This window comes from Adiantum capillus-veneris, chromosome 10 (assembly GCF_014529385.1).
Source record: "Adiantum capillus-veneris isolate H3 chromosome 10, ASM1452938v2, whole genome shotgun sequence".
Classification (NCBI taxonomy): Eukaryota; Viridiplantae; Streptophyta; class Polypodiopsida; order Polypodiales; family Pteridaceae; genus Adiantum; species Adiantum capillus-veneris.
The window spans coordinates 128,175,359-128,202,371 of record NC_140940.1 but is presented as its reverse complement, the minus strand read 5'-3'; the positions used below and the strand labels follow the sequence as shown (position 1 = coordinate 128,202,371).

General features: G+C 43.4%; 1 protein-coding gene across 6 annotated transcripts in view; it reads left to right on the top strand.

Moving 5' to 3' along the window:
* The window catches only part of LOC147449634 (uncharacterized), a 90,907-nt gene that overhangs the window by 19,481 nt on the left and 44,413 nt on the right, over positions 1–27,013 (top strand). For 5 of the 6 annotated variants that reach the window (XM_086522660.1, XM_086522662.1, XM_086522664.1 and 2 more), the window contains exon 3: positions 2,743–2,905. The exons of the other annotated variant lie outside the window; for it this stretch is intronic. In XM_086522660.1, coding sequence (XP_086378786.1) covers positions 2,743–2,905 — 163 coding nt within the window. The remainder of the gene's footprint in view (positions 1–2,742; positions 2,906–27,013) is intronic. 6 annotated transcript variants of the gene reach the window in all.

Here is a 27,013-nt window from a genome sequence, read left to right as displayed (position 1 = left end):
AAGAAAACTGATGACGTGGCAGATTTCCGAAAATCATGCAGACAATGCTGACGTGGTAGGCCGTACGATTTTCCACGTTTTGTGCTGACTGCTGAGTTGTGAGTTGGTACGGAATTCCGTGATTTACGCTGGCAGCTTTTTGGCATTGCTTTTGGACCAAAAGCTTTTGAGTTTGAAGGCTTTTCATGTAAAACTGCTTTTGGGGCATAGGGCCTTTGAATATGAGGCCATGGGCTCATTCTCTGCATGCTTCTTGGAGAAGGTGTAGAGTCTGGAGTACCGGCTTGTATTTTGATGATGCAATATAAAGAAATACCGAAAGGGGCACCAAGGTTTGGGGCCAATACTCTACGGAGTGGAATTCCGCCACTCCGTGTCGCGTGTGCTCTCTCTCTTTCAGTTTACTATTATTGACGTGCTAAAAGTCTGTTCAGTCTGTTCTTTTCTATTGGCACGTGGTGCCCGTCTTGTGACAGTGGTATTAGGGCATCAGGCGTGTGCTTTTCTGAAAGCATACCGGTCCTACTAAAGAGCAGACAGAGCAAACCGGCGCTTCCAGAAGTCTACTGGAATTTTATTTGAAGTATCTGTGAGACCCGACCCCGGGATTATTAGACACTCCCACCCTTCATACATCGCGCATCGGGCGCGCTCCCGTCTTCATCACTCGTCTTACAGGGCATAAGCCATAAAGATCACTTGCAAGAGAAGGATCCAAGGTTTGTTTCGAGTCGTTTTTCTCAAAAGCAGTGCCATGCAGATGTTGATGTCCATAGCTACCAAGCAGCACACTCCAAGGACTTGGCAAGCTTTCAAGATTTTTTTTTGCCCGAATTTATATGGTTTCTGACATCTTCCTTCGGAGTGCAACTTCTGGCAGAGTGGGGTATCGTGAAATCCTTGCCATGGAAACCCTAGCAGATTATAACTTGAAATTTCTCGACATCTCCCAATAGATGTCTCTTCACGAGCAGATGACCTTGGAGGTCCAGTGGGATTGCTATCTTGGGACTAATATCACTGCCAAGAAACGTTGTTTGTCTAAGAGCTGATGGACCATGATGTGCTCGGCTATGACCTTATAGAATGAACCTAACTCTAATTTTTTTGGTGCAGGTTTCAGGATGGAAAGTCAGTTGACTTTTCAAGCTCGACTGATGTCGAGATTGCTTTTTAAGTTTGAAATATGTTTAAGAACTTGTTTTGTGATCTTGTTTGGAATTTGTTTGAAATGGATGGTATCTGTTTTGAACCTGTCTTGGTGCCGATTTAAGTTGTTTGACTCTGCTTTTAATATCGGTTTCAATCATTGGTGATTTTACTCCCGGGTGGAGTAGTGAGAAAAGATGTTTGTTGAGAATGCTTGTTTATACTCATGTCTTTCACCCTTGTGGTTATTTGCGGGGGGAGTATTGAATGCTTGAAAAGTGCTGTTTTTTACTCATGGCCCGGATCCTTGTGGTTATTTACGGGGGGAGTATTGTTGTTGTTGTGACTCCTGGCCCGGACCTGGATGGTTATGGGGGAGGAGTCTAGAGATGTTTGAGCAGTGGTTACTCTCAGCACCTCCAAACGACGCAGATTGCGGTCATGGGGGCGTTTGGTTGTAAAAGGCCTCTATATCTCTCGGCTCGGACCTTTTTAGGTTATGCGGGAGAAATGATGAGGGAGTCGTTGAATATCTCCCGACCCGGACCTTGTTAGGTTATGTGGGAGGAGTGTTCATGGATAGCTTTATGTTTCTATGTCTTGTAACATGCATATATGAGCATTTGTGTTGCATTGTGATGTGCCAACCACTGAATATTCCTAATTGGATGAGATTGCCTGGGTATGTTTACCTAAGGTCAAAGGCCTTTTTCACACATTATTGGAGGTCTTCAATTAAGCTAACCCTAAGGTCTTATGCTCCATTTGTTAGCCTTGCTCTTTGATAGACCATCTCTCATTTGGGCCCCTTTACCATTGGCCCCATGTTGAGATAGATCTATAAGCACATGTCTATATCTTAACACTTGTTCCCGTTTATTCTCCCACATTAAGTGATCAATTTAATATGAGAAAATCATTTGGGTTGGTTAGATATTAGATATTAGATTTTATGACACACACACACACACACACACACACAAAACAAGAAAAAAAGCACCTCAACATGCCTTATCTTCCGGAGATCTGAGAGGTTGAAAACACTGTGTAACCTTATTTTATTCATTGTATATGATGTATTTGGGTTTTATACTTTATCTTGGTGTACTCCCCTCTAGGTATTGAATAGAAGATGATTTCTTGTAAGAGAAGAAGAGAAGAAGAAAAGTTTTAACATCCCAGGAATAATCCCAAGAAGCCGGGAGAGAGAGAGAGAGAGAGAGAGAGAGAGAGAGAGAGAGAGAGAGAGAGAGATGCTGCAACTCAATAATAGGTCAAGAGGTAACACAGTGGTGGGGCTATAAAATAGGCTAAAATGCATATGCAAGTCTAAAATAGTCATGTAACCATGCAATATATCCTGAATGTCATGATAACACACAATCTCGAACACCATGGATGTCTACCTGTTGCAAATGAGTTTTATGATACCATTCTAAGATTTTTGGATTTCGTTGGGCAGTTCAACCGATTCAAAATTTTGTTACCTGTTTTACTGAATTGTTGTCATTGCAAATGTTTCAATTTTTCCTACCGTATGAAAGCCTTGGACAAAATATTTGTTAAAACTGACTAGGCCCATTACATTTGCAGTCTTTGAACTGCAATGAGCGAGGAGTCATGGATGAGCCCATGCATGAAGCTTCAACAAATAGCTGTGTGAGTGACTTTACGCAATGCGAGGATCTAGGTTTGGAGATTGCAATGAAGCAGCTTATGGAAGCTACTCATGATGCACTCGTCAATATGAAAGGAGGTAATAAACTGGATGCTTTATGTCTGGTTGCTGAAGCTTTTGATACCACTTTGTATTCAAAATGTGTACCATGTGCTGATTATTGTGATTTCATAACGTTAACAAGGGTGCATCCCAAGGCCTCTATTTTACCCTATTTAATTGCGATGGTACAAAGTGCCCAACTGGGTGTTATTGGAATCTGTTTGATTGCTAGATATAGTGCAGATATTGTTTCATCATAGACATAGGACATAGCTTCTTGCATATGATGGAGCTAGTGTCAATGTATGAACTTTCTACTCCCGTATATGTCTAAGTGGAATATGAGAATGGAGATGCCTTGAGCCTACCAACAAACTCTACAACCCTCCTACTATAGGACTTTTGATCAGGTACTTGAGGTGTACTCTCATTTGCAGTGAGAGTCCTCAATTACATTTTTTTTGTAATGTCCATTGGGCATGATGATCAAGCACATTAATAAACATCTTAAGTTCACATACCCCAAGATAAAAGTACAAGAGGAAATAACTAGAATTGTCATATACAATGAATAAAACAAGGCTATTGAAACCGGCCCGTAGAGCGGTAGACGTAGGCTTTCACCCGATAACTTTACTTTAAACTTTAGGACACAAAGGAACTTCACGAATAAGCCTGTGATTGGAATTTAACACTTCAAGACAAACCACGGCTTGACAGCTAGAGCGCTACCAAGTAGACAACGACACCCTGTTGGCCCCAAAGACTGGTGCCCCTTATGGTATTTCTTTAATCTTATTATACTTGAGAAAAACATGTAAACTTTTACAAGCTGTCCCACTTTTATTGGCCTGAAATTCCTTTACTCTAACCCGATTTCGGCAACATAACCACAGTAGAAGTCTCCACGGACAAAATCCCAAGTAAACATTGGCTTTCCACGCACTTGAGAGCAATTTGCAAAACCTGGAGAGAAATTCGAGCTCGCTGAATTCTTTGTTTTGCGCTCTGATTTGCGTGCCGATCACTTTTGTGAATAGCCCTCGAGCTCTCGCACCTATTTGGTCACTTGCCCCTTGAATTAGACGAGATTCCTTGCGGAAATCTCTCTAAATTGTCCTGTACAAGCACCCAATGCTTTTCCGAGACTCCCTTGGCAATTAAATGATCCGAAGGCTTGCACCTAACCCTCACCAAGCTATCCAAGCCTGTCCATGGCTGTAACTGTAGGTTGTTGACCCAATTTTGCGAGCATAACGGCGCAAATATCCCTGTAGGTCAAAAGTACACGACGTCAAGGACACTTTCCCTTGCGGTATGCAAGCTTTCCAGTGAGCTGCAGGTCAAATTTTAGCATGCTGTAATTTTTTGTTTTGCAATTGTAAGGTGCCTACTGCCCTGTATACGCATCCCAAGGCCTTTTCGAGGCTCCCGTGGCAATTTTTTGCAGTCTAGGTGTGAAATCCTAAACCTGCAGAAAAACACAGCAGGCTGTAATTCTCTGTTTTGGACCGTTTCGAGTGGAGTGAGCATGCCTATGCGTGCCTCAGGTGCTCCTGCATGCAATGGGACAGTTCCCCTGTAAATCGGACAAGTTGTTACGCGAGAACCTCTCTGTTGTCGCATTCTTTCGCGATGGAACCGTGTGTACTTGAAGGGGATTAGCAATTAGCTACTTTGGTTCTTGTACAGAAGGCTCTTGCCTTGGCAAACGTGCATAAACCCCCAGAACTGTACATGGTCATCTGAGAAGCCCAACTAGTGGGGCATTACCAAATGTGCAAAGGGAAAAGAGAGATGCGCGAGAGAAAATCGTCGTGCTACATAGAGCAAGGGAGAAGGCAAGCTTTCCATTAAAGCTGTGAGCACTTGCACCCACTACTCACACACATTGTAGCACTTAATGAAGAAAATCAGCCTCCTCTCTCAATTTGGGCGCCCCCTCTTCATGTAGATCTGGCAGAATGATCTGGAGCCGCCATGTGTCCCTTATGCCTCTTTTGAGTTAATTCCCTAGTACCCACCAACATATAAGTGTCGCGAGGGGCCTAAATGACTTTGAACTGAGCCTAGACGCCCTTTTACTGCTCGGATTCCAATGCCGATTGGCCCGACCAACTCGTGGTGACCTGCCCTTTTCAACTGCGGGTGAAAATCTTGGCTATCGGCCATACAATGTCCGACCATTTGCAACTTCAAAAAGAGGGTCCGAAAAATAAAACAAAAATCATTGGAAAGAAACCAACAACTCAAGTTAGCAATCTCAACAAGGGATGTAAGGAGAATATTATCCAAAAAAGAGTGTGCCTGAGTAGGAGATGGAATCTGCGGGCTTGTAAACCATAGTAACAAAAGGAACCTTTGATGAAAGGGGAGGTGGCAAGAAGCGTGCCACCAAGCTCAACAAGGGATGTAAGGAGAATATTATCCAAAGACGAGTGTGCTGAAGTAGGAGATGGAATCTGTGGGCTTGTAAACCATAGTAACTAAAGGCACTTTTGATGAACTGCCTCTGTTGCCTATGTCTTCTTTTTGTGCCTCTCTTCTTTTGGATCTGTCCACCTCTGCTCGCTAATATTGAAAGGGACGCTATTGGGCAAAAAAAAAAGGACATCTCTTTAGCTCTATAGCCCAAGAGCGTTCAAACCTCAACCTCAACACCAAAAAGTATACCCAAACCACTCTTAGTAAACCCCAAACAAAAGACCTATGCTCCCTTGGGAATTTACAAGCACACGCCCACCCAAAGGACCATAGCATATAGGAGCAAAACCTTGTCAAAGCACGGATTATACAGCACACGCCGACCAATGCATATGAAGACAAGGGCCAAAAGAAAAAGAAGGACATCTCTATAGCTTTATAGCCCAAGAGCGTTCAAACCTAAACCTCAAATCAAAAAGTATATCCAAACCACTCTTAGTAAACCCCAAACAAAAGACCTAGCTCCCTTGGGAATTTACAAGCACACGCTCACCCATAGGACCATAGCACATATGAGCAAAACCTTGTCAAAGCACGGATATACAGCACACGCCGACCAATGCATATAAAGACAAGGGCCTCCCCTTTCAAAATTGAACATAAAAAACCCACAACTTCAACATCATTTCCACAATTCATAGATACATGCCCTCCCAATCTGTTTGCACACAATCTTCCACTAGGCTGCCATAGCCATAACCTTGCAGAGAACTAGTCGTAACTTGAAGAGCACAACTCCAATTGGGGCATTTTAAAGCTTGGAAGGAAGCTTGAAAAATGACTGGCAAGAAAGTCGAAGATGACCAAAATTGAATTTACATGCCGCTACATGCAAAATTGACGCGAATAGGGAGCTGTCCCAGTACGACTACACATAGAGAAGGCAAGGCGAGGGCAAAAACTGCATCAGAAACCATCAAGGAGGACACAACGAGCTTAAACTTGAAAATTTTTGGACTTTGGCTAAATTTTTTAAAGTTTGCTCAAGAGTTTTAATTATATACAAGTCTCACTTTAAAAAACTCACTTACGGGCACTTACAATAGCTCGACAGCTGGCGCTATACTAGTGACTTGCCTTGCATGTACATGTGCTTGCTGCAAGCAAGCTAAAAAATCCACAAAAAGAGAGCCCACACACCCTCTTGACATCGAGTGTCATGTCTATATGTACAAATTTACCAAAAACGGGGTGTCGAAAATGCTTGCAACATAGTTTGCCAAACCCCATGAATCCTCTAGCAGAGCATTCATGCCTAGCAGTAGCAAAAGATTTCACGTCCACCTCGATCGAATGGCCATATAACACAAGATGCATACAAAAAAACACCAACCATAGTAATTCTCTCACTCCCAATATCAAAGCACAAACCATACGTAGTATCCAAATCCTCTTTAAGCATAATCTACTATCAACAAATACCACGCAGAAAGACCGTTTCATTGCTAAAGCATGCAATGAAGCCTTAAACATCTCATCCAAAATACCTTTAATTTTTGCCTCAACCATTTGCATATCCTTATGCATATCCATCTCATTATCAACACTCTTCACTAAGCATCTTCCACCAATTCAACCATACCATGCTTGATATGTAAGACATTTCCTATGCATACCTTAGGCTCCTCGTTAACAAGAAGATCAAGCAAGGTAGGATCAACCATATTCACATGAGGCATAGAAAGAGAATCTCCATCATTTTCCATAGCTTCTAAAACCTCAATGTTCTCTTTATCAATCAAGGGATGTCCACAAACATCATTACAATGCAATCATAAGAGTCCTCATGGAAAATCTCCTCATTAACAAGGTCCACAACATGCTCAATAGCATCTCATTTATTAAAAAAGACTCAACAATTGCATGCATTTGAGAGAGCTCTTCATTCACATCATTCACTTTCATATAAGAATTTTCATTGACTTGCAAATCATTCTCAACTACTTCACATAAAGGAGAGGGATACTCAACATCCACTTTCACATCACCCACATGCTCATCTTTCATTGTAAGTATGTTGGCCACATCAACAGTGGTATCTACAACTTGACTCTCGTCATGGTCATTCTTTAATACTTTACTAATTGCATCCTTTTCCTTCTCATTAGCTTTCACATTGGTAGAAACATCATCTTTTGCATGTGAAACACCATTAAGTGGCATAAACAACAAGGATGGCATCATATGCATAGTAGCATCTTTCTCCTCATTATATGTTTTCCACTCTTTCCCAAAAGAACCATCATGATACAATATTACATTAGAGTCTTTCTTTGTATCCACATCAATGCATAGAGAAACCTTTGGCTCCACATCACCTAGCAATCTAATCTCTCTCAATCTCTCTAGCTTCCATTCCTTATACTTCGCAATTTTGACCACATCCTCAAATGTCTTCGGCCCTTTCAATTCAACCTTCAATCTCAAATTAGCCCTTAAGCTTTGCATAAACATACACTTCTTAAGCATAAGAGGAGGAACATCATTGCCCAAAGCAAGACACCATCTCTTCCACAAATCATTAAATTGCTTCACAAAGGCATCTACACTCTGGCTGTCACCTTGTACAAGCCCTTCAATGAAGTGCCATACATCCGTTGGGTCCTCTACCTTCTTGAACTTCTCAAGAAAATCTCTCTTTAATGCATCATAAGTCATTACCTGTGAAGGTTGAGATGATCTCAACCAAGACTCATGCTCATCATACCATATCCTTGCATCCTCCTTCAAGCAGTAGAACAAAATTTTGAGCATAATCATTGGATCTTCCCTATTTGCAAGAAAACAAGCAAACACAAGTTTCTCAATAAAGTCCTTAGCATCTTCATCTACATGACCATAAAACTTTAGAAACTCTGCCAACCATCACATCAATGAAACTTGTAAACTGAAGGTCACTTGAAGCAACTCCTCGGTGGGGCGGGCACTGAAACACTGTTGAGCAAAAGAAAAAGTGGGATGCCTCTATAGCTTTATAGTCCAAGAGTGTTCAAACCTCAACCTCAGCACCAAAAAGTATACCCAAACCACTCTTAGTAAACCCCAAACAAAAGATCTATGCTCCCTTGGGAATTTACAAGCACACGCCTACCCAAAGTACTGTAGCACAAAGGAGCAAAACCTTGTCAAAACACGGATTTATAGCACACGCCGACCAATGCATATGAAGACAAGGGCCTCCCCTTTCACAATTGAATATCAAAAACCCATAACTTTAACATCAATTCTACAATTCATAAATACATGCCCTTCCAATCTGTCTGCACACAATCTTCCACTAGGCTGCCATAACCATAACCCTGCAAAGAACTAATCGTAACTTGAAGAGCACAACTCCAATTGGGGCACTTTAAAGCTTGGAAATTGAATGGCGAGAAAGTTGAAGATGACCAAAATTGAATCTACACGTCGCTGCATGCAAAATTGTCGCGAACAGAGAGCTGTTCCGGTACGACCACACGTAGAGAAGGCAAGGCGAGGGTAAAAACTGTATCAGAAACCATCAAGGAGGCATAGCGAGCTAAAACCTGAAAATTTTTGGACTTTGGTTGAACTTTTTTAAGTTTGTACATGAGTTTTAGTTATATACAAGTCTCACTTAAAAAAACTCACTCACGGGTACTACAATAACCCGACAACTAGCGCTATACTAGTGACTTGCCTTGCATGTACATGTGCTTGCTAAAGCAAGCTAAAAAACCCACAAAAAGAGAGCCCACACATCCTTTTGACATCAAGCGTCATGTCCATATGTACAAATTTACAAAAAACGGGGTGTCAAAAGTGCAACAACGCCTAATGAGGAGCCGATGTTGTGTAGGAGAGGAACTCTGACTCTCCATCTCTCCCTGTCCCATCTCTATCTCTCATTCTCTTTTCTAATTCTTCAAACTCTTTCTCTCTATTATCTATGAGGTGAATATTTAGTTTGTTATTCATGATTAAAGGCCGAATTTGTTGATAATGTTGTCCATTACAGCCTTGGGCAGTAGATTGGCCGATTACATTGATATCAGAGAACGGTTTATTGCTCTCCTACGCGCTATCCGATCCAGATGAGATAACTTCTTTCAGCAACAATGGAGAATCCCTAAGAGGTCAATAATAATATGCAAGACGAGAATCCTAGAGAGACCAATAACAATGAGAGACCAATAACAATGAGAAGGAGGTGGAGTACGAGGAAGTGGAGGTCGAAGTTGGAGTCACAGATGATGAAGTTGCCAATGGTCATGATAAGTTTTCTTTCTAGTTGGCACGCCACATCATCACTTTGTGACATTTTCCCCTCTTGAAAGAATTGTAATCGCCCTTGATTACGCATGCAAAAACAACCAAAGGACAAAAACTTTCTTCAATAGACATTGTACTTATGCACCAAACTTCACCAATCCAGCACTATTACAAAGACATTCGTCCCTAATCAATTACATTTTTGTCGAAGGTCTCAGATACAAGTCATGATCATTGTAACCATATAGCAATCACATCCAGACCATGTTGATCTTTTCACGAATGTCTTGATATACTATATCTTGTTACTGTCAGATTCATATCCTTTCTTTTCACATTTTAAGCAAACCATGCCCATGACCATCCCCACAAGACGCAATTCACAAAATTACACGCACTTAGTTCACTTTAACACTAGGTTGGTAATGGAACACTTTTATGTCCTCAGACACTTTTGTGTCGTGTTAAGTGACCATTTTCCTTGAATTATGTCAAGAGTTTCAAAATACATTTTGAGGTGCTATCTGTCTAGAAAGTTGTCTCATGAGCTGAAAAAAACTCGACATTTTTTTGGAGTATCTATTCCATCTTTAACCTTGTCCTTTCACAACATTTCACAACCTAAACTGTGTGAGAAAATGGGTTCTGTTTTTGGCTTTTTTCAACTTTTTGCAACTATACCACTCTAGAATTCATGTTTGTGAGGTCTATAATGCTAGAGAACTATCTTTAGTAGTCCTCAACATGTCCTGATGCTTCTAGGGAGAAATAAATGTTAAAGTTGTAAGTTATGACCAAATTACAAAAATTGTCAAATCCTGTTTTTTAGCCAATTTTAGCTCTTCTATGATTTTTTTGGTGGCTTTCATGATATCCAAATGCAGTTTTGATTTTCTATGTCGCATATTGTAACATAAAGCTAATATTCCTTGAGTTTTGGGGCACCTAATACCCTATTTTGCATAGTAGACAACGATGGTTGATTTTTTCAATTATAGAAGAAAGCAAAACATTCTAGTATATCAAGTATAGCTTTTTCAATATTGTTAGTTTCTTGTGACAACTACATGCATTTTGTAGGTAGTAACCATAACTAGTCATAAGGATCAAATTTGGCTAGATATTGAATAGTTTCTATGGGATTCTACAACTCATAATGTTGAACCCAGTTTTTTCATGTTTGCTGTATTTAGCACTTCATCTTTGTCCCCAAGATTCCCCTTGGTAAGAGATGTATTATTCTTTTGACATGCTCCATGGCTCCTTATGAACCTAAAGGACAATACGGAACTAAGAAAGCATGCATATATTATTTGTATTGAGTGTGTCTATAGAAACTTTGATGATAGGTTTGCAGAATGGTAAAAATTCAACGTTTTTGTACCTATTTCTTTTGGAAAAACAAAAAATAGTGAGTGAGAAGCAATCACATGTTCTGATCACCAACCCATTGAAGTTAACTAGGGAATTTATCTCAAGTTCTACAAAAATCCCTAATCTTATTTTTATGCAAAAAAACGTAAGAAATGATTGTTTTGATGAAAATGTACTGGTCCATCAACTTTGGAGGCTTGGTGTGACCAAAAGATGAGAAATTTTACAAGTTTCTTATTTTTTACATGTGTAGTAGGCCTTGAACTATAACCTCATGAAAGGATTTTACAAAATGAGTGGATCTACTATGGTTTTGGAGGTTTTTTTAAAAACCCTGAAAGGACACTTTTATGTCCTGTTAGGTTACCAACCTAGTGTTAACACCGTGTTTCAATCATTCAATCTAGCCATCTCATTTCGTCCAAAACTCTTGATGCACCTAGACCATTGTGCAACCATCTCATCCTTCCGGAACCATTGATGTACTCTCAACAATATCGAGTCATCTCATCCAGATAGACATCTTGATGCACTAGAGTCTCATTCTATTCATGGTCAGTTCTCATTCAGACTTCATTCACTTAATCATCACATCCAGATCTCGTTGATCTCTAACAAATGTCTAGATGCATTAAGTTTACATCGTGGAGGCAACAAGGCTACACGATCAGCCAATGAACCAATTCCCAAGAAGATTACGTTCAGTAAGTATGATGGTAAGATGGATGCTATTGTCATTCATTCTTGGTTGCATCAATTTACATCCTATTTTGCAGTTGTTAAAAAGTCTGATAATAACAAAGTTCTCTTGGATTTCATGCATTTCACGGGTGATGCAATCACTTGGAAGGATGAGTTGATGGAGAAGGAGGAAGCCCACAAGGCAGCCTACTCCGCGTCTCTCCTCGTTCCCCTTCTCGAGCTTAGTTGGGAGGAGTTCGAGAAGGATTTGAAGATGCGCTTCTTGCCTCCACAGTACCTGAAGCGATTGAAGGAGGATTTTCGGGCTTTGTCTCAACAAGGTAAACCTGTGATGCCATATGGTAATCATGTGTCTTAGTTAGGTGGACAATTGCGGAAAACGGATGAGGAAAGGTTGGAGGCCTTTCTCTTTGAATTGAACCACTCAATCAAGTTTGATGTGGAAGCCCGTGATCCGAAGACATTGCAAGAAGCAATACTCTTGGCTCAACTCCAAGAGACTAAGCACAACAAGGGTAAGCTCAAGACGGCCTCAGGTAATGGTAACTCTTCCTCTCATGACTCATCAAGGACAAGGACAAGAATTCTAATGGGAATGGCAACAATAAAAAGAACTCTTCCAATTCTTCTTCTCAATCTAATTCTCCATCTCAATCTCAAGGAAAGAGTGATAAATCTAAGAATAAGGGTATAGGAAAATCTCATAAACCTCAACTTACATCTGATGTAAAGATTCCTCAAGGAGTTTTAGGTGGTCAATTAAGTAGAGAAGAACAAGCATTGCATGCAAAGGAACGTAGGTGCTTCCATTGTTTAGTCGTAGATCACATGAAAAAGGAGTGTCCTAAGAAAGAATTTAAAAAGGAAACCTCTACTGCGTCAACTTCTGACTCTACCCCTCAAGTGAATAGAGCAAGAAGCTAAGCAAAACTTTTGAAGATGATGAACTCATAAAATGTTATGGACATGTGAATGGTCAAAGGGTTGTTGTGTTATTTGATTTTGGAAGTTCTCATGATGTAATAAGTGAATCTCTTGTCAAATGTGCACATCTTCACACTTCTTCTATCCGTGGTCACCCTCCCGGTGCAGGGGTTCTCTATAGGCATGGACGCTTTGATCTTTCAAGAATGTGATGATGTCAAATTAATCATTCAATAAACTCAATTCACTCGTTGGTTTTTAGTCTCTAAACTTGCAGGATGTGATATCATTTTGGGCATTAAGTGGTTTTGCAGGTTCAAGCCCATTATCAATCAAGAGAAGCTCACGTTTCTCATCAAAGATAATGTGTCGCAGCCCGTCCTCATTCGAGGCGAGAGTGGTATTCTCTCTCTCTCTCATCTCTCACGTCCAGGAAAACAAAGAGCTACGTCATGGAGCCCAAGCGGCGGTCATGTACGTCAAGTTGTCAACCCACATCCAAGAACTTGTGTATTCTTGACAAGTATAGTGAAGGATTTCTCAAGGTCAATTCCGTGGTTTCCCAGGATCATCATTTCCTTACACACCATCTCCATCGACCTATGGACATTGTCTCCGACCAATTGCATGACGCGGAACACATAGGTAAATTTTCTCTCAACCTCATAAAGAGAAGCCGAAACTAGGTGACCTCTTGTTTATGAGACTTCGCCCTCCCAAGGTATGGTCTTTTGGGTTACCATTTCTCTTTGTTTGTAAGAAACCAAATTCATCTCAGTTCCTTTGGAGCATCTACAGGAGGCACAACGAGTTTCCAAAGTGGACCTGAAGAGTTGTTGCCACAAGGGCGGACTTCCAAGGAGCAATCCAAAAGAAGAACCACCGGAGATCATTTGTTACAGACTTGGACACTCCAAGTCGAGAATCTACTGCGACAGCACAAATAATCACTTCAAAACAGTCCACAGTTCACAATTCATTCGACACTGGCCCGGCGGAGTTCCGTGCCTAGAGATATTGGCCCCAAAGACTAGCGTCCCTTTCGGTATTTCTTTTTGTATAATTTGTGCTCAAAGTACAAGATTGCGGGCAAGCGCTAACACTCAGACTCTGCGTCCAGATGCTTTGAGTTATGAGAGGTCCTGCCTGCTTATTTAATGAGTACAAGGGATGCCAAAAGCGGAGCCCCAAAAGCTTCCTATAAAAAGCTGCCCCAAAAATAGGCTTACAATTTTTAAAGCATCTTTAAAATTTAAAGCTCTTTCTCTCTCTCCAGCTTACGTAAAATAAAGCAAAGGTCTCTCTTTATCTCTTGCAGAGCCAAAAAGCAGGTAAGGCTGCCGTAAAAGCTCAATGCAAAAGCACTGCCACCAACCGTACGGAATCCCGGGTTCTTCGCTGCATTTTGTGGGCTTTCCGTACACAGCAGGGCCACGTCAGTTTTTGTTTCCGCAGGCTGCAGCCACGTCAGCAATTCCAGCGTGTGTGTGTCTAGTGGGCAGGCCATGTCACCAATTTGTGACATACCCCCCTCTTGAAAGCATTGTAATCGCCCTCGATTACGCCTGCAAAACAGACAGAAGCCATAAACTGCCTTAGCAGACACTGACTGTTGGTACCGACGCAATAGGAACCCACATCTAGCACATGTACCAATCGACAGTCACATTACACGACATCAGAGGACATCAGTCAACATCACAGGACATCACATGACCAATCACATTCAACATTCATTCTGATCTTAGACCATGATTTATTGGCAATGCAGTTAGCAATCGCATCTAGATCCACTCTGGACCTCATCGATGCCCGATTGACTAACCCCTATTGCAACCATGTCTATTCGAGATCATTCAGACCAAAGTGCTGTAATCATTTCGTCTATCAGTTCCTGCACTTAAAAACAAGTCAAGAACAAATCAGTTTCATATGCAGAATACTGTCAACTCTCAGTATCCCTGAAGCTCAAAGAGACATCAGTGACTCTAGTATTCTAAAATCAAGGCATCTGTTGACAAAGGAGTGGAGTAACTCCCCTCTTGTGCAAACCCACTACACCATATCTTCGGCCAAGCTGAATTCTGGGTTCCATTTGGAGTAGACTATGCTAAACAAAAGCTTCAAGGTAAAGTTTCACAATCTGAGGAGTATCTGCTAGGTCCTCCTCCTCCATCCACTTCGCATCCAATGCAGGATAGTTTGAATTTAACCAAGAACCGCCTTCTTACTTTGCCCTTATTCTTTGTGTCCTTATGTGCCAAAATTTGATCAGGAACAAGGATCTCCTCGTTTTCCTCCACTTCGGGTTGCTCATCGGGCTCCCCATCTTCGGGCACATTATCTTTAGAAGGTTTCAAGAGACTCACATGAAATGCATTGTGAATCTTCTAAGTGTCAGGTAATTTCAGTGGGAAGGAGACATCATTGATCTTTTTGGAGATTTGGAAAGGTCCGTAGTAGCTCATACTAAGCTTTGGAAAAAGCCTCTCCTTTCCCTTCTTCTTTCTTAGGCGTGCCTTCTCAGAACGTAAGAGCACCCAATCATCCTCCTTCAATTTCAATCGCGACGATGACGATCGGCTGCCTTTTTCTGTCTTCTTCGCTTGAGTCAGATGAGCTAGAAGGACTGTCAGAAGAAGAAGACGAAGACGAAGAAGAAGAAGAAGAAGAAGAAGAAGAACTGGGTACTCCTTGAAATCCAACACGCTTCTTCTGCTTACTTGCGTTTTCAAAAGTAGACCGACGACCCAAATAACCCGGGAAGTGAGCGTCTTTCTTCTGCTTTTTGTCGTGCTTTTTAGCTTTGTTCTGCGGGTTAAAAAGCTGAGAAATTGGTGCATCAACCACCTCTTCTAATTCCTTCTTTGTATACTTCTTGGGAGTAGGAAGTTTCTTGAGAGCGGGTCTTTGGGGTGGTTTTGTGGTCTTCTGCCACTGCGTGTGCACCTCCTCAAATGAAGTCTTGTTCATATATTTTGCCAATTTTGGGTCCTTGGCAAAATTAAGCATCATCTTTGTTGCATCGGCGATCAATTGTCGACGCTCCATCTCTTGACGCTCCGCCTGAGTAGGCCGAGGTGGGCCATGCTCCTTGCCGGAATCTTCGTTGTGATCCCTTCCCGCATCTCCGGATGCAGAGGGAGTTGACTGATCTTTGCCTGAAGCCATAGGTGCCGCGGAAAAAAAAATTAGGGATCGGATTTCCCGTAGAAGAGAAATCGGCCGTGCTATGATACCACTGTAACAGACTTGGACACTCCAAGTCGAGAATCTACTGCGACAACACAAATAATTACTTCAAAACAGTTCATAGTTCACAATTGATTCGACACTGGCCCAGCGGAGTTCCGTGCCTAGAGATATTGGCCCCAAAGATTGGTGCCCCTCTCGGTATTTCTTTTTGTATTAATCTGTGTTCAAAGTACAAGTGCGGGCAGACGCTCACACTCAGACTCTGCATCCAGATGCTCTGAGTTATGAGAGGTCCTGCCTGCTTATTTAATGAGTACAAGGGATGCCAAAAGCAGAGCCCCAAAAGCTTCCCATAAAAAGCTGTCCCAAAAATCGGCTTACAATTTTTAAAGTATCTTTAAAATTTAAAGCTCTTTCTCTCTCTCGAGCTTACTTAAAATAAAGCAAAGGTCTCTCTCTATCTCTTGTGTAGCCAAAAAGCAGGTAAGGTTGCCGTAAAAGCTCCACGCAAAAGCACTGCCACCACCCGTACGGAATACAACGTTCTGCGCCGCATTTTGCGGTCTGTCCGTACACAGCAGGGTCACGTCAGTTTTTTTTTTTCGCAGGCTGCAACCACGTCAGCAATTCCAGCGTGTGTGTGTGTCTAGTGGGCAGGCCACATCACCAATTTGTGACTTCATTGTTCCAATCAAAGTCATCAAGCTGAAGCGTCTTTGAATGCTTCAATTCTAGTTTGGCAATAAGAAGGAAGCAAAGCAATATTTTCTCAAATTCAAGGATCGAGGGACACATGAAGCTGCTTGGGTGCACAAGGAATTTTTTATTGACTATCCAAATTTGTTAGCCTCATAAAAGAAGGCCATGCAACGCGGTACCCGTACCTCACCTTAAGCAGGAGGGGATGTCACGTGCACATGGCTCTGTGTGCAATGTGGAACATGCCTCCAGAGCCATGTTTCCCCTTCATCCTAGATAGGAGTGTTTAGAATCCTAGGAGGATTAGTATCGGCAATTTTGTGAGCCTGTTCGTAGGACCTGCATGTCTGGACGAGTCTATTAGGTTAGGTTTTCAGTTTTGGAAGCCTCTTGCATAAATGGTTTGCACAAGCTTTTTGACAGATGTTATTACACTACGATAGGCATCTGGCATGACGTGCATGTAGTTTTAGGTTACAAGAATCCAACGAGCCATTCCCAACGTCGATTGGATTCTCGTGTGGGTAGATGTGTGACAATTTCACCCCTTGGCTAAACTTATTAATAAATTATTTTTATGATTTATTTGTTGGGTATGGTGGACGGATTACCCTACCTAAGCCTTGAGAGGTTTATAACTTTTAAATCTCACCTATAAAGGAAGCAAGGAGCTAGCGTTTGAACCCCAGTGTTTTTGTAGAGCCTGGCGTTTTTGGGAGATTACAGATTGCTTGGTGTTTTGTAGTCATCAGCCCTTGCACTCTCCATCCTCAACCATAGCACTACCTATTCAACGACAGATCAGCCAATGTTTTCAGCTTTCAGCCCTTCCGTCACCAAAAGTGCGCAAGATCTGCAAGTGCTAGCTTTCCCAGATGCAGTCCGGTACTTTGGCAACCCATTGAGCCTCCCCTCGACCATTCCCTTGCCGGCATCGAGTGCTCCATTGCTGTCCATCATCGGCATTGTTGAGATTTGCGCTTTTCGCTCTGCTTTACGTGAGAGATTTGCTGCGTTTTACGCTTCAGATCTCCGTTTTGCCAGCCAACTTTCAGCCCTTCATTCCTCTCACATCGGGAGCGCAAATCAGCCGCAGATCTACCCCTTCGTGGCCATCCGGGATGCGGGAAGGATCCAAAGCTGTAAATCAGCCCTGGAGGTGCTTTGTCTTGAGGAGTTACCCTGGTGATAGTCATCATTCGAGTCAGTAGAGTCTGCACTTGAGGTATTGCATGTGTGTACATCCCATTTATGCAATCTAAAGCAGATACCACATCAGCAATGGTGTGGGGGGCGCTTGAGAGGGTTGGTTGGGACCCCACCGGATGTCATTCTCCTCTTCTCTCTCCCTCTTCACATCTCTATTGTACTCTCTGTCACGGGGACGTGGCAGCTATTAACTCACGAGGACGTGGCAACTGCTAACTTTAGTTGTTGGTTTCTTTCCAATGGGTTTTGTTATATTTTTGGGACCCTCTTCTTGAAGTAGCAAACGGTCAGATATTGTATGGCCAATGTGAATGGTAGTTTCACCCGCAGATGGGTAGTGGTCGGCACTGGAATTCGTATGGTAAGAGGATGTCTAGGCTTAGAGCAAGATCATATAGGTCCCCCCGTTGCACTTAGCAAGTTGGTGGATACTAGGAAGTGAACTCAATAAAGGCCTAAAGTCAAGATGTGACTACCAACAGAAAGTATCCGACAGTTGGGCCACATTGCACTTTTGGATGCGGTCCCAATGAGGATAGATGGTCAAAAGACCATTGGGAGCCCGACGTAATCATTTCCTAAAATTTAGGGAACTGCTATTTTGGGCCACGAAATGTGTTCGCGTCATTACCTCCGGTATGACTAGTGGAACATTTTACAACTCTGCCGCGAAGTCAACTGAGCGACTAGTCGGGAGATTTTTAAGCGGGAGACCCGAAATGGGAAATGGTTTGTAAATGCGCCAAGTGGCACATTCCTGTGCACTTTCCTCATGCAAGAAGAAGTGGCGCTGAATTTCATGCTGGGAGAGGCTTCATTTGCAAACTGTCACATGTTAAGAGCTATGGAGTTCTTCCTTTCCCCCTTATGTACAGTGCGGTGCTAGGAGTGATGCCCTGCACGCTACGCACTGCTCTCTCTCTCTCTCCCCTATGAGCAATATGTTATGCCCCTCTAGTGGGCTTTTCATTTGACCAATGTACAGATATGCAGGTTCATGCGTGATCGCCGAGGCAAGAGCCTCTTGCACAAGTACTGGATTAGCTAGCGGCTAATCCCCCGCAGGTACAGGTGAATTCGGAGAGGTTTCACGTGAGAAATCTTGTCCGATTCAAAGGGCAAGTAGTCCTACAGGTGCGGGAGCTCGAGGAGATGCGACCGGCATGCGAAACGGAGCCCAAAACAGGGAATTACAGCCTGCTGTGTATTTTTGCAGGTTTAGGGTTTCGGCCCTAAACGGACCCTAATACCCCCAGGAGGTTCGGGGACGCGAGGGGACCGCTGTACAGGTGATCTTGCGCATTTTCAAGGCAGAAAAGAGAGAATTCAGCGTGCTGCAGATTCTCGCCAGGTTTTGCAAAGTGTCCGTATGCATCGGAAAAGTCATCTATTGCGTGGGGATACTGACTGTGAAGCATCCTAGTATAGTTATGCTGCCGAAATCGGGCCAGAACAGGTGTTTCTTAGCCTAGATTGTGCGGGGCAGCTCGTAGGAGATCACAGGTTTTATTCCCTTTGTTAAAGAATAAAGAAATACTGAAAGGGGCGCCAATTTGGGGCCTACAGGTTGTGGGCGTATGCTCGGAGCATTCTAGCTTCCGAGCCGTATATGTACTTAGGTGTTAATCTCTGTTACAGGTTACCTTTGCAAAGTACTCTGTGTGTGTCTAAAGTAAAAGAATTTCGGGTGAAAGCCAAAGCCTACCGCCCCACGGGCCGGTTTCATGGTTCCGTTGCCGGGACATCAATCACTTTTTCCTCAAAGAGTGAGCCTCGGTTGTTTTGTGTAAAGACACAAAGTGCAGGAACGCGGGATTAGACTATGGCCGACAAGGGAAGGGCATTATGGAAGAGGGTTCCTCTTCAGGCAAGAGATCCCTATGGTTTTCGAGATTGGTGAGAGCTCACGGCCACGTCAGTCTGTACCTCCTGTGAATGTGAATGTCCCTCTTGTAGTACAGGGCTTTATGACTGGGCAACTTGAGGATGATGCATTCAAGACTCAGTTAGTTGCCGCGGTGAATGTCTTTTCGCAGCTGGTGCATAATCCAAGGTTTATGGAGTTCTTGCACGCGTCACCAGTGCAACAGCAAAATAGGCAACCTACGTTGTTACGGAGCTTGTTGATGCTCAAGCCCAGGTACTTCATGCGGCTCTGGAGGAAAGGGAACACTCGCATGTTGCGGAGTCAGGGGCTCCAAAACAGGTTCCTCCTGTGCTTGAACAGGTGTCTAGAGCGCCTATTCCACAAGTTATGCTAGTTCAGCCCGCCACCTTTCAGAGCCAACATGCTGTCTTGAACGGATAGGGAACTGGATACCAGGCTATGCACTCAGTTTATCCACCACCCACGGTACATCCTGGGTATTTCGGGGGTGGATCAGTGTTCCAAAGTATGGCTGGTTATGTGCCTGGAAGTCAACCGTACATGTGAGGAACAGTGTTCGGGGTTATGCAAGGCATCATGCCAAACCCCATGTATGGTAGTATCGGCATGCAGCAGGGTTTTCAGAGCAACCACTGCCAGTTTGGGGTGCCACAGGGTCATTTTGGCATGGCTGGTTTTTCTGGACAGTAGCCAGATATCGCACCTCATACGCAAAATGTGAATGGCCAAGATGTGCCGATCATGCCTACTACAATGCCCATGTTGCAGACTATTCCGTATGAGAACTTGGGGGCACTAGAGAAGCCGAAGGCTTACAAAGAAGGTGGTGCACCTGTAAAGTTTAGTACCTTCAGTGGTTTCGAGGATAAGACAAAGACCCTCACTTTCCTCCAGCAGTTTGATACAGCTTATGTGGGAGGGAAATTTACAGAGGCCTCGAAGGTCAGGAAAGCTGCCACTTTCTTAAAGGACGATGCGCTTACATGGTGGATGACATTGTTAATGCAAGGGCAGGTACCTGCCAGTTGGGTTTACTTCAAGCAAATGTTTGCATCTGCTTGGCCGTCAAATGAATTTGAAGCCAACGTCATGGCAGATTGGCACCAACTTACTTCAGCTTCGTGCAAGAGCTTGGTGGAGTACAATAGGAGGTTTTGTAAAGCGTTACTCTCAGTGAAGATTTGTGCCATTGACAGAGCAGATAGAGAAGTACTGTTGTGGGTTGCTAAGAGGGCTTCACGATTACTGTACAAAGAACAGAGTGGCTATCCTCACTCAGCTTATGGAAGTTGCGAACACTGGTCTTGCCTTGTTGAAAGGAGAGGACAGTGGATTTCCGAGCAACGACAAAGAAGGGCAGCAAAAGGAAAATTCAGCGAAGAAGCGCTTTGTGAAAACGGCTCTTGATGCGTCACAGGGGTCAGAAAAGGCCACCAGAGACAAGGATTCAGCCGGGACTTATGGAGCGCAGGCAAAGAAACAGAAAAGGAAGCCTTTTGTGCGCAAGTCGCTCGGGGAAAAGAAGGTCCTAATGGTTGAGAACAAATGCTTTATATGCGAGCAGCCTGGTCACTTTGCTATCAATTGTCCACAAAGGAAAAGACTAGCTGACTCAGAGGATAAAGAAGACCAGAAAGGCAAGAAAGCCTAAACCCCGACAGGTTTAGTGCTTGACATGGTGGGTGACAGGCCCAACACAGATGCCAGTGAGTTATGTAGGGCATGGGGTAAAGTTAGGGATCAGACGACACTCATCTTCTTTGATCCAGGTGCCAAAGCCAACTTTATCTCACCAGAGTTAGCTATGAAGCTGGGCATTAGAGCTCAAGAGATGGGGTACACAGCAGAGGCAGGGTTGGCATGTCTTGGCCACTCAGAGTGTGTTACTCCCATCATTGGAAAACTGCGTCTGCATATTCAGTCGTATGTGGACATAGAAGAGTTCTACATCATGCTGCTGGAAGGTTGTGACGCCTTGTTGGGGATCCCGTGGATGTTCTGAGTGCATGGAGTCTTGGATGCCTACAACAAAAAGATCACTGTATAGCATAGGGGTAAAACTCACATCTTGGATGTAAAGCTTAAAGGAGAGTCAGTCCCTATTGTACCTGCTTCTGCTATCACTTCTGTAATAAAGAATCATCTTTCTGTGTACTTGATTTTTGCACGTGATGTCTCAGATAGTGATCAGACTTAAGTCAAATTTATCTGTGTTAGATAAAGAAAGGTCAGCATTTTTGCAAAAGTTTAGTGACTGTTTTTCTGATTCATTACCGCCGCAATTGCTACCAGAGAGACCTGAGGACCATCGGATAGATTTGGTGCCAGGGTGTAGCCCACCAAATAGACCTCCCTACAGGGTTAGTGCGGCGCAGCAGAAAGAGATTATGGGCCAGGTTGAGGAGTTATTAGAGAAGGGGCTGATTCAGCCTAGTTCGTCACCCTTTTGCTCCCCATTGCTCCTAGTGCAGAAGAAGGATGGCTCATGGCGCATGTGTATTGATTACCGTGCGTTGAATAAGAATACCATCAAGAATAGGTTTCCTATTCCTAGAATTGATGATATTCTCGATCGTTTAGAGGGTGCTGCAATTTTCAGCAGCATAGACCTTAAGAGTGGGTACCATCAGATTCGTATAAGGCCAGAGGATGTGCACAAGACTGTGTTTAGAACGACATTTGGTCTTTATGAGTTTCTAGCGATGCCGTTTGGGCTAACAAATGCTCCTGCCATGTTCAATAGAATGATGGACCGGATTTTCCGCTCGCGTCAACAGTTTGTTGGGACGTTCTTCGATGACATGATAGTGTATTCGAAGAATGAAGAGGAGCATAGGCGTCACTTGACCATTGTGCTCGAAGAGCTGTGCGCAGTCACAGGTTACTTGTCAATCCTAAGAAAAGTGAATTCTTCCTCCAAGAGATCCACTTTCTTGGCCACATAGTCTCAAAGGATGGTGTTAGAATGGATCCCGCAAAGGCCAAAGCTATCAAGACATGGCCAGACTTGAAGACTGTGCACAATGTCAGAAGCTTCTTGGGATTGTGTTCCTACTATAGAAGGTTTATCAGAAATTTTGCAAAGATAGCATCGCCTCTTCACGCTTTGCAAAAGAAAGAAGTCACTTTGAGATGGACTCAAAAAGAGATTTCAGCTTTTAGTCTCTTAAAGGAAAAGTTGACTTCAGATCCAGTTATTGTTTTGCCAGATCTCAGGAAGTCATTTGTGGTCCAATGTGACGCGTGTGGCAGTAGCATCGGAGCAGTGCTAATGCAAGATGTACGGGTAGTAGCCTATGAAAGCCGAATTTTGCAAGGGCCAGAGAGGACTATGCAAGTCTATGAAAAAGAGCTTTGGCAGTGATTCATGCGCTTTCTAGCTGGAAGCACTACCTCTTACGTGCTGATTTTGTTGTCCAAACAGATCATCAGACCTTGCGATACTTCTTGACACAGTCAAACTTATCCGAAAAGCATATGCGATGGGCAAACATTCTTTCCATGTTCCACTTCCAGATTATGCATGTGGAAGGCAAGAAGAATGTTGTGGCTGATGCGTTATCAAGAAAGCCATAGCTGTGTCAATTCCTTATCATCATGAGTTAGATGACATGAAGGAACAATATACTGCTGATGAAGATTTTGCAAGGATCTTTGAACAGTTACAAGAGGGGCAACATCACGAGCACTACCTCCTTAGAGATGGTTTTATGATGATGCATGGCAGACTTTGTGTCACTAGGCCACTGCGACATAAGGTCATGAAAGAGAGTCATGTCCCATCGTATGCAGGGCATCGTGGCATTGATGCAACAGTTAAAGCGGTAGAGACGTTCTTCTATTGGCCTACCTTGAGGAGAGATGTGGATGCCTTTGTGCGAGCATGCATAGTTTGCCAAAAGGTCAAGTTTGACAGGCAAAAGGCACCAGGGTTGTTACAACCATTGCCAATTCCGGATAAGCCATGGGAAAGCATTGCTATGGACTTTATCTTTGATCTTCCAAGAACGCCAACAGGGAATGATGGTATATGGATCATTATCTGCAGATTCAACAAGCAGGCCCATTTTATCCCTATCAGGAAGAAGATAAAATCTGATTAGATGGCACGCTTGTTCATCTACAATGTGTTTAAGTACCATGGTATGCCACAATCGATTATCAATGATCGTGATCCTCGCATGACCAGTTTGTTCTGGATATGATTGTTTGAGAACATGGGCACTACGCTCAAGTACTCGTCTTCGTTTCATCCACAAACTGATGGAAAATCAGAAGAGGCTAATTCTACTGTCTTAGATCTGCTGAAATGCTATGTGTCAGATAATAAGGGCAAGTGGGAACAGTATTTGCTTATGCTTGAGTATGCGTACAATAATACGGTGCATTCGTCTACTGGCAAAGCACCTTTTGAGATTGTTGAAGGCGGCAAAAAGGTTCCTCCCATTTTGCATACAAAGGACAAGATCTTTGAGGCAGATCGATATGTTGAGAATATGGATGAGATGTATAAGAAAATTAAAGTTGCCTTTGAGAAGACTCAGGCAAAGCAGAAAAAGGCTGCTGATCGTCACCGTCGTGAATTGCTGTTATCACTTGGCGATTGGGTTCTATTAAGGTTCGAAAAGGAAAGGTTAAAGAAAATGAAAGGCAAGGAACGGCTGTTTCCTAAGCTCAATATGCGTTATTATGGGTCTTTTCAAGTGCTTGACAAGATCAGTGATGTGGCTTACAGGTTGAAATTGCCTGATACGTGGAAGATTCATAATGCGTTTCACGTGAGTCTTCTAAGACCCTTCATGGGTGATGTGCCAAAAGATATGTCAGATGAGGATCAGCAAGAAGTTGAGGAACTTGATGAGATCTTGGTACCTGAGTAAGTTTTGGCACATAAGGATAGAAACGTTAAAGGACAAGTTGCAAGACGCTATTTGGTGAAGTTCAAGAACTATCCAGCTATGGATGCAAAGTGGATGGAAGAGCATGAACTGTCAGAGTCACCAAATGTATTGCAACTTTACCTTGAAGCCTTTGGGTTACAGCCTACTTATGCCCCGACCCAACGTGTGCAAAGGAGGGGTAATGATAGAGCTAGTACATCAAATGTACATATGAATTCAGTGTAATAGATGGAAACGACAAAAGTATGAAGGTCTCATTAAGTCATTTGTATCTATGTGTTATGACCTTTCTTGCGGATACATGCGATGATAAAAGAGTGTTAATAGCACAAGCTCATGAGTGGCGTGTATTTATGGTATGCAATCGAGGACGTTTGCGATTTCAAGAGGGGGGTATGTCACGGGGACGTGGCAACTGTTAACTATGTCACGAGGACGTGGCAACTGCTAACTTTAGTTGTTGGTTTCTTTCCAATCGGTTTTGTTTTATTTTTGAGACCCTCTTCTTGAAGTAGCAAACGGTCGGACATTGTATGGCCAATGTGAACGGTAGTTTCACCCGCAGATGGGTAGTGGTCAGCACTGGAATTCGTATGGTAAGAGGATGTCTAGGTTCAGAGCAAGATCATATAGGTCCCCCCGTCGCACTTAGCACGTTGGTGGATACTAGGAAGTGAACTCAATAAAGGCTGAAAGTCAAGGTGTGACTACCGATAGAAAGTATCCGACAGTTGGGCCACATTGCACTTTTGGATGCGGTCCCAATGAGGATAGATGGTCAGAAGACCATTGGGAGCCCGACGGAATCATTTCCTAAAATTTAGGGAACTGCTATTGGGGGCCACGAAATTTGTTCGCGTCATTACCTCCGGTATGACTAGGGGAACATTTTACAACTCTGCCGCGAAGTCAACTGAGCGACCAATCGGGAGATTTTTAAGCGGCAGACCTGAAACGGGAAATGGTCTGTAAATGCGCTAAGTGGCACATTCCTGTGCACTTTCCTCATGCAAGAAGAAGTGGTGCTGAATTTCATGCTGGGAGAGGCCTCATCTGCGAACTGTCAGGTTAAGAGCTATGGAGTTCTTCCTTTCCCCCTTATGTACAGTGCGGTGCTAGGAGTGATGCCCTGCACGCTACGCACTGCTCTCTCCCCCCCCTATGAGCAGTATGTTATGCCCCTCTAGTGGGCTTTTCATTTGACCAATGTACAGATATGTGGGTTCATGCACGATTGTCGAGGCAAGAGCCTCTTGCACATGTACTGGATTAGCTAGCGGCTAATCCCTCGCAAGTACAGGTGAATTCGGAGGGGTTTCACGTGAGAAATCTTGTCCGATTCAAAGGGAAAGTAGCCCTACAGGTGCGGGAGCTCGAGGTCTTGCTACAGATGCAACCGGCACGCGAAACGGAGCCCAAAACAGGGAATTACAGCCTGCTGTGTATTTTTGCAGGTTTAGGGTTTCGACCCTAAACGGACCCTAATATCCCCAGGAGGCTCGGGGACGCGAGTTGACCGCTGTATAGGTGATCTGGCGCATTTTCGGGGCAGAAAACAGAGAATTCAGCGTGCTGCAGATTCTCGCCAGGTTTTGCAAAGTGTCCGTATGCGTCGGGAAAGTCATCTATTGCGTGGGGATACTGATTGTGAAGCGTCCTAGTATAGTTATGTTGCCGAAATCGGGCCAGAACAGGTGTTTCTTAGCCTAGATTGTGCGGGGCAGCTCGTAGGAGATCACAGGTTTTATTCCCTCTGTTAAATAATAAAGAAATACCGAAAGGGGCGCCAATTTTGCGGCCTACAGGTTGTCGGCGTCTCCTCAGAGCATTCTAGCTTCCGAGCCGTGTGTGTACTTAGGTGTTAATCCCCGTTATAGGTCACCTTTGCAAAGTACTCTGTGTGTGTCTAAAGTAAAAGAATTTCGGGTGAAAGCCAAAGCCTACCGCCCCACGGGCCGGTTTCACTCTCTCATTCCCTCTCTTCAGGGAATAGTAAAAGGAACCATCATTCAAGCTAAAAGGAATCACTAATGCAAGGGAAAGAAGTAAAGGAATAGTGTAAGTCTATAATCTAGATCTTCACCATTTCAATTCCGCTACACCTGACATTGGTATGCACTAATCAGGTTATCTCTGAATTTTTTTTTTCTAGTGTTTAGAGTGTGTGTTGTAGCGTTTTGCCGAGGACGCTTCTGTTACTCATGGAAGTGCAGGACCTCCCATTGCCCGTAGGACTGTGCGCTTTGAGTGTAGGAAACGCAAACACTATATACACGGGGCACAGTTGTGGTGCGCCTGCAAGAGGGTAGTTGACTTTGTGTGCGTGCTTGGCCACCTCAACATAAAGACATCAGCCCTAGCGTATTTGCACAAAACGCCAGATTAGCCATAGCACTAGCTTTCGGCCCAACATTTTCAGTTTCAACCTTCTTCCTCGCTGGATTGGTGCTAATGTATGGTAAAGTACAGTTTGACGTTAGTAAGGTACTAATTGGACTAGTCTAGTGTTAGTACTCTTTGTATGACAAGTACTTA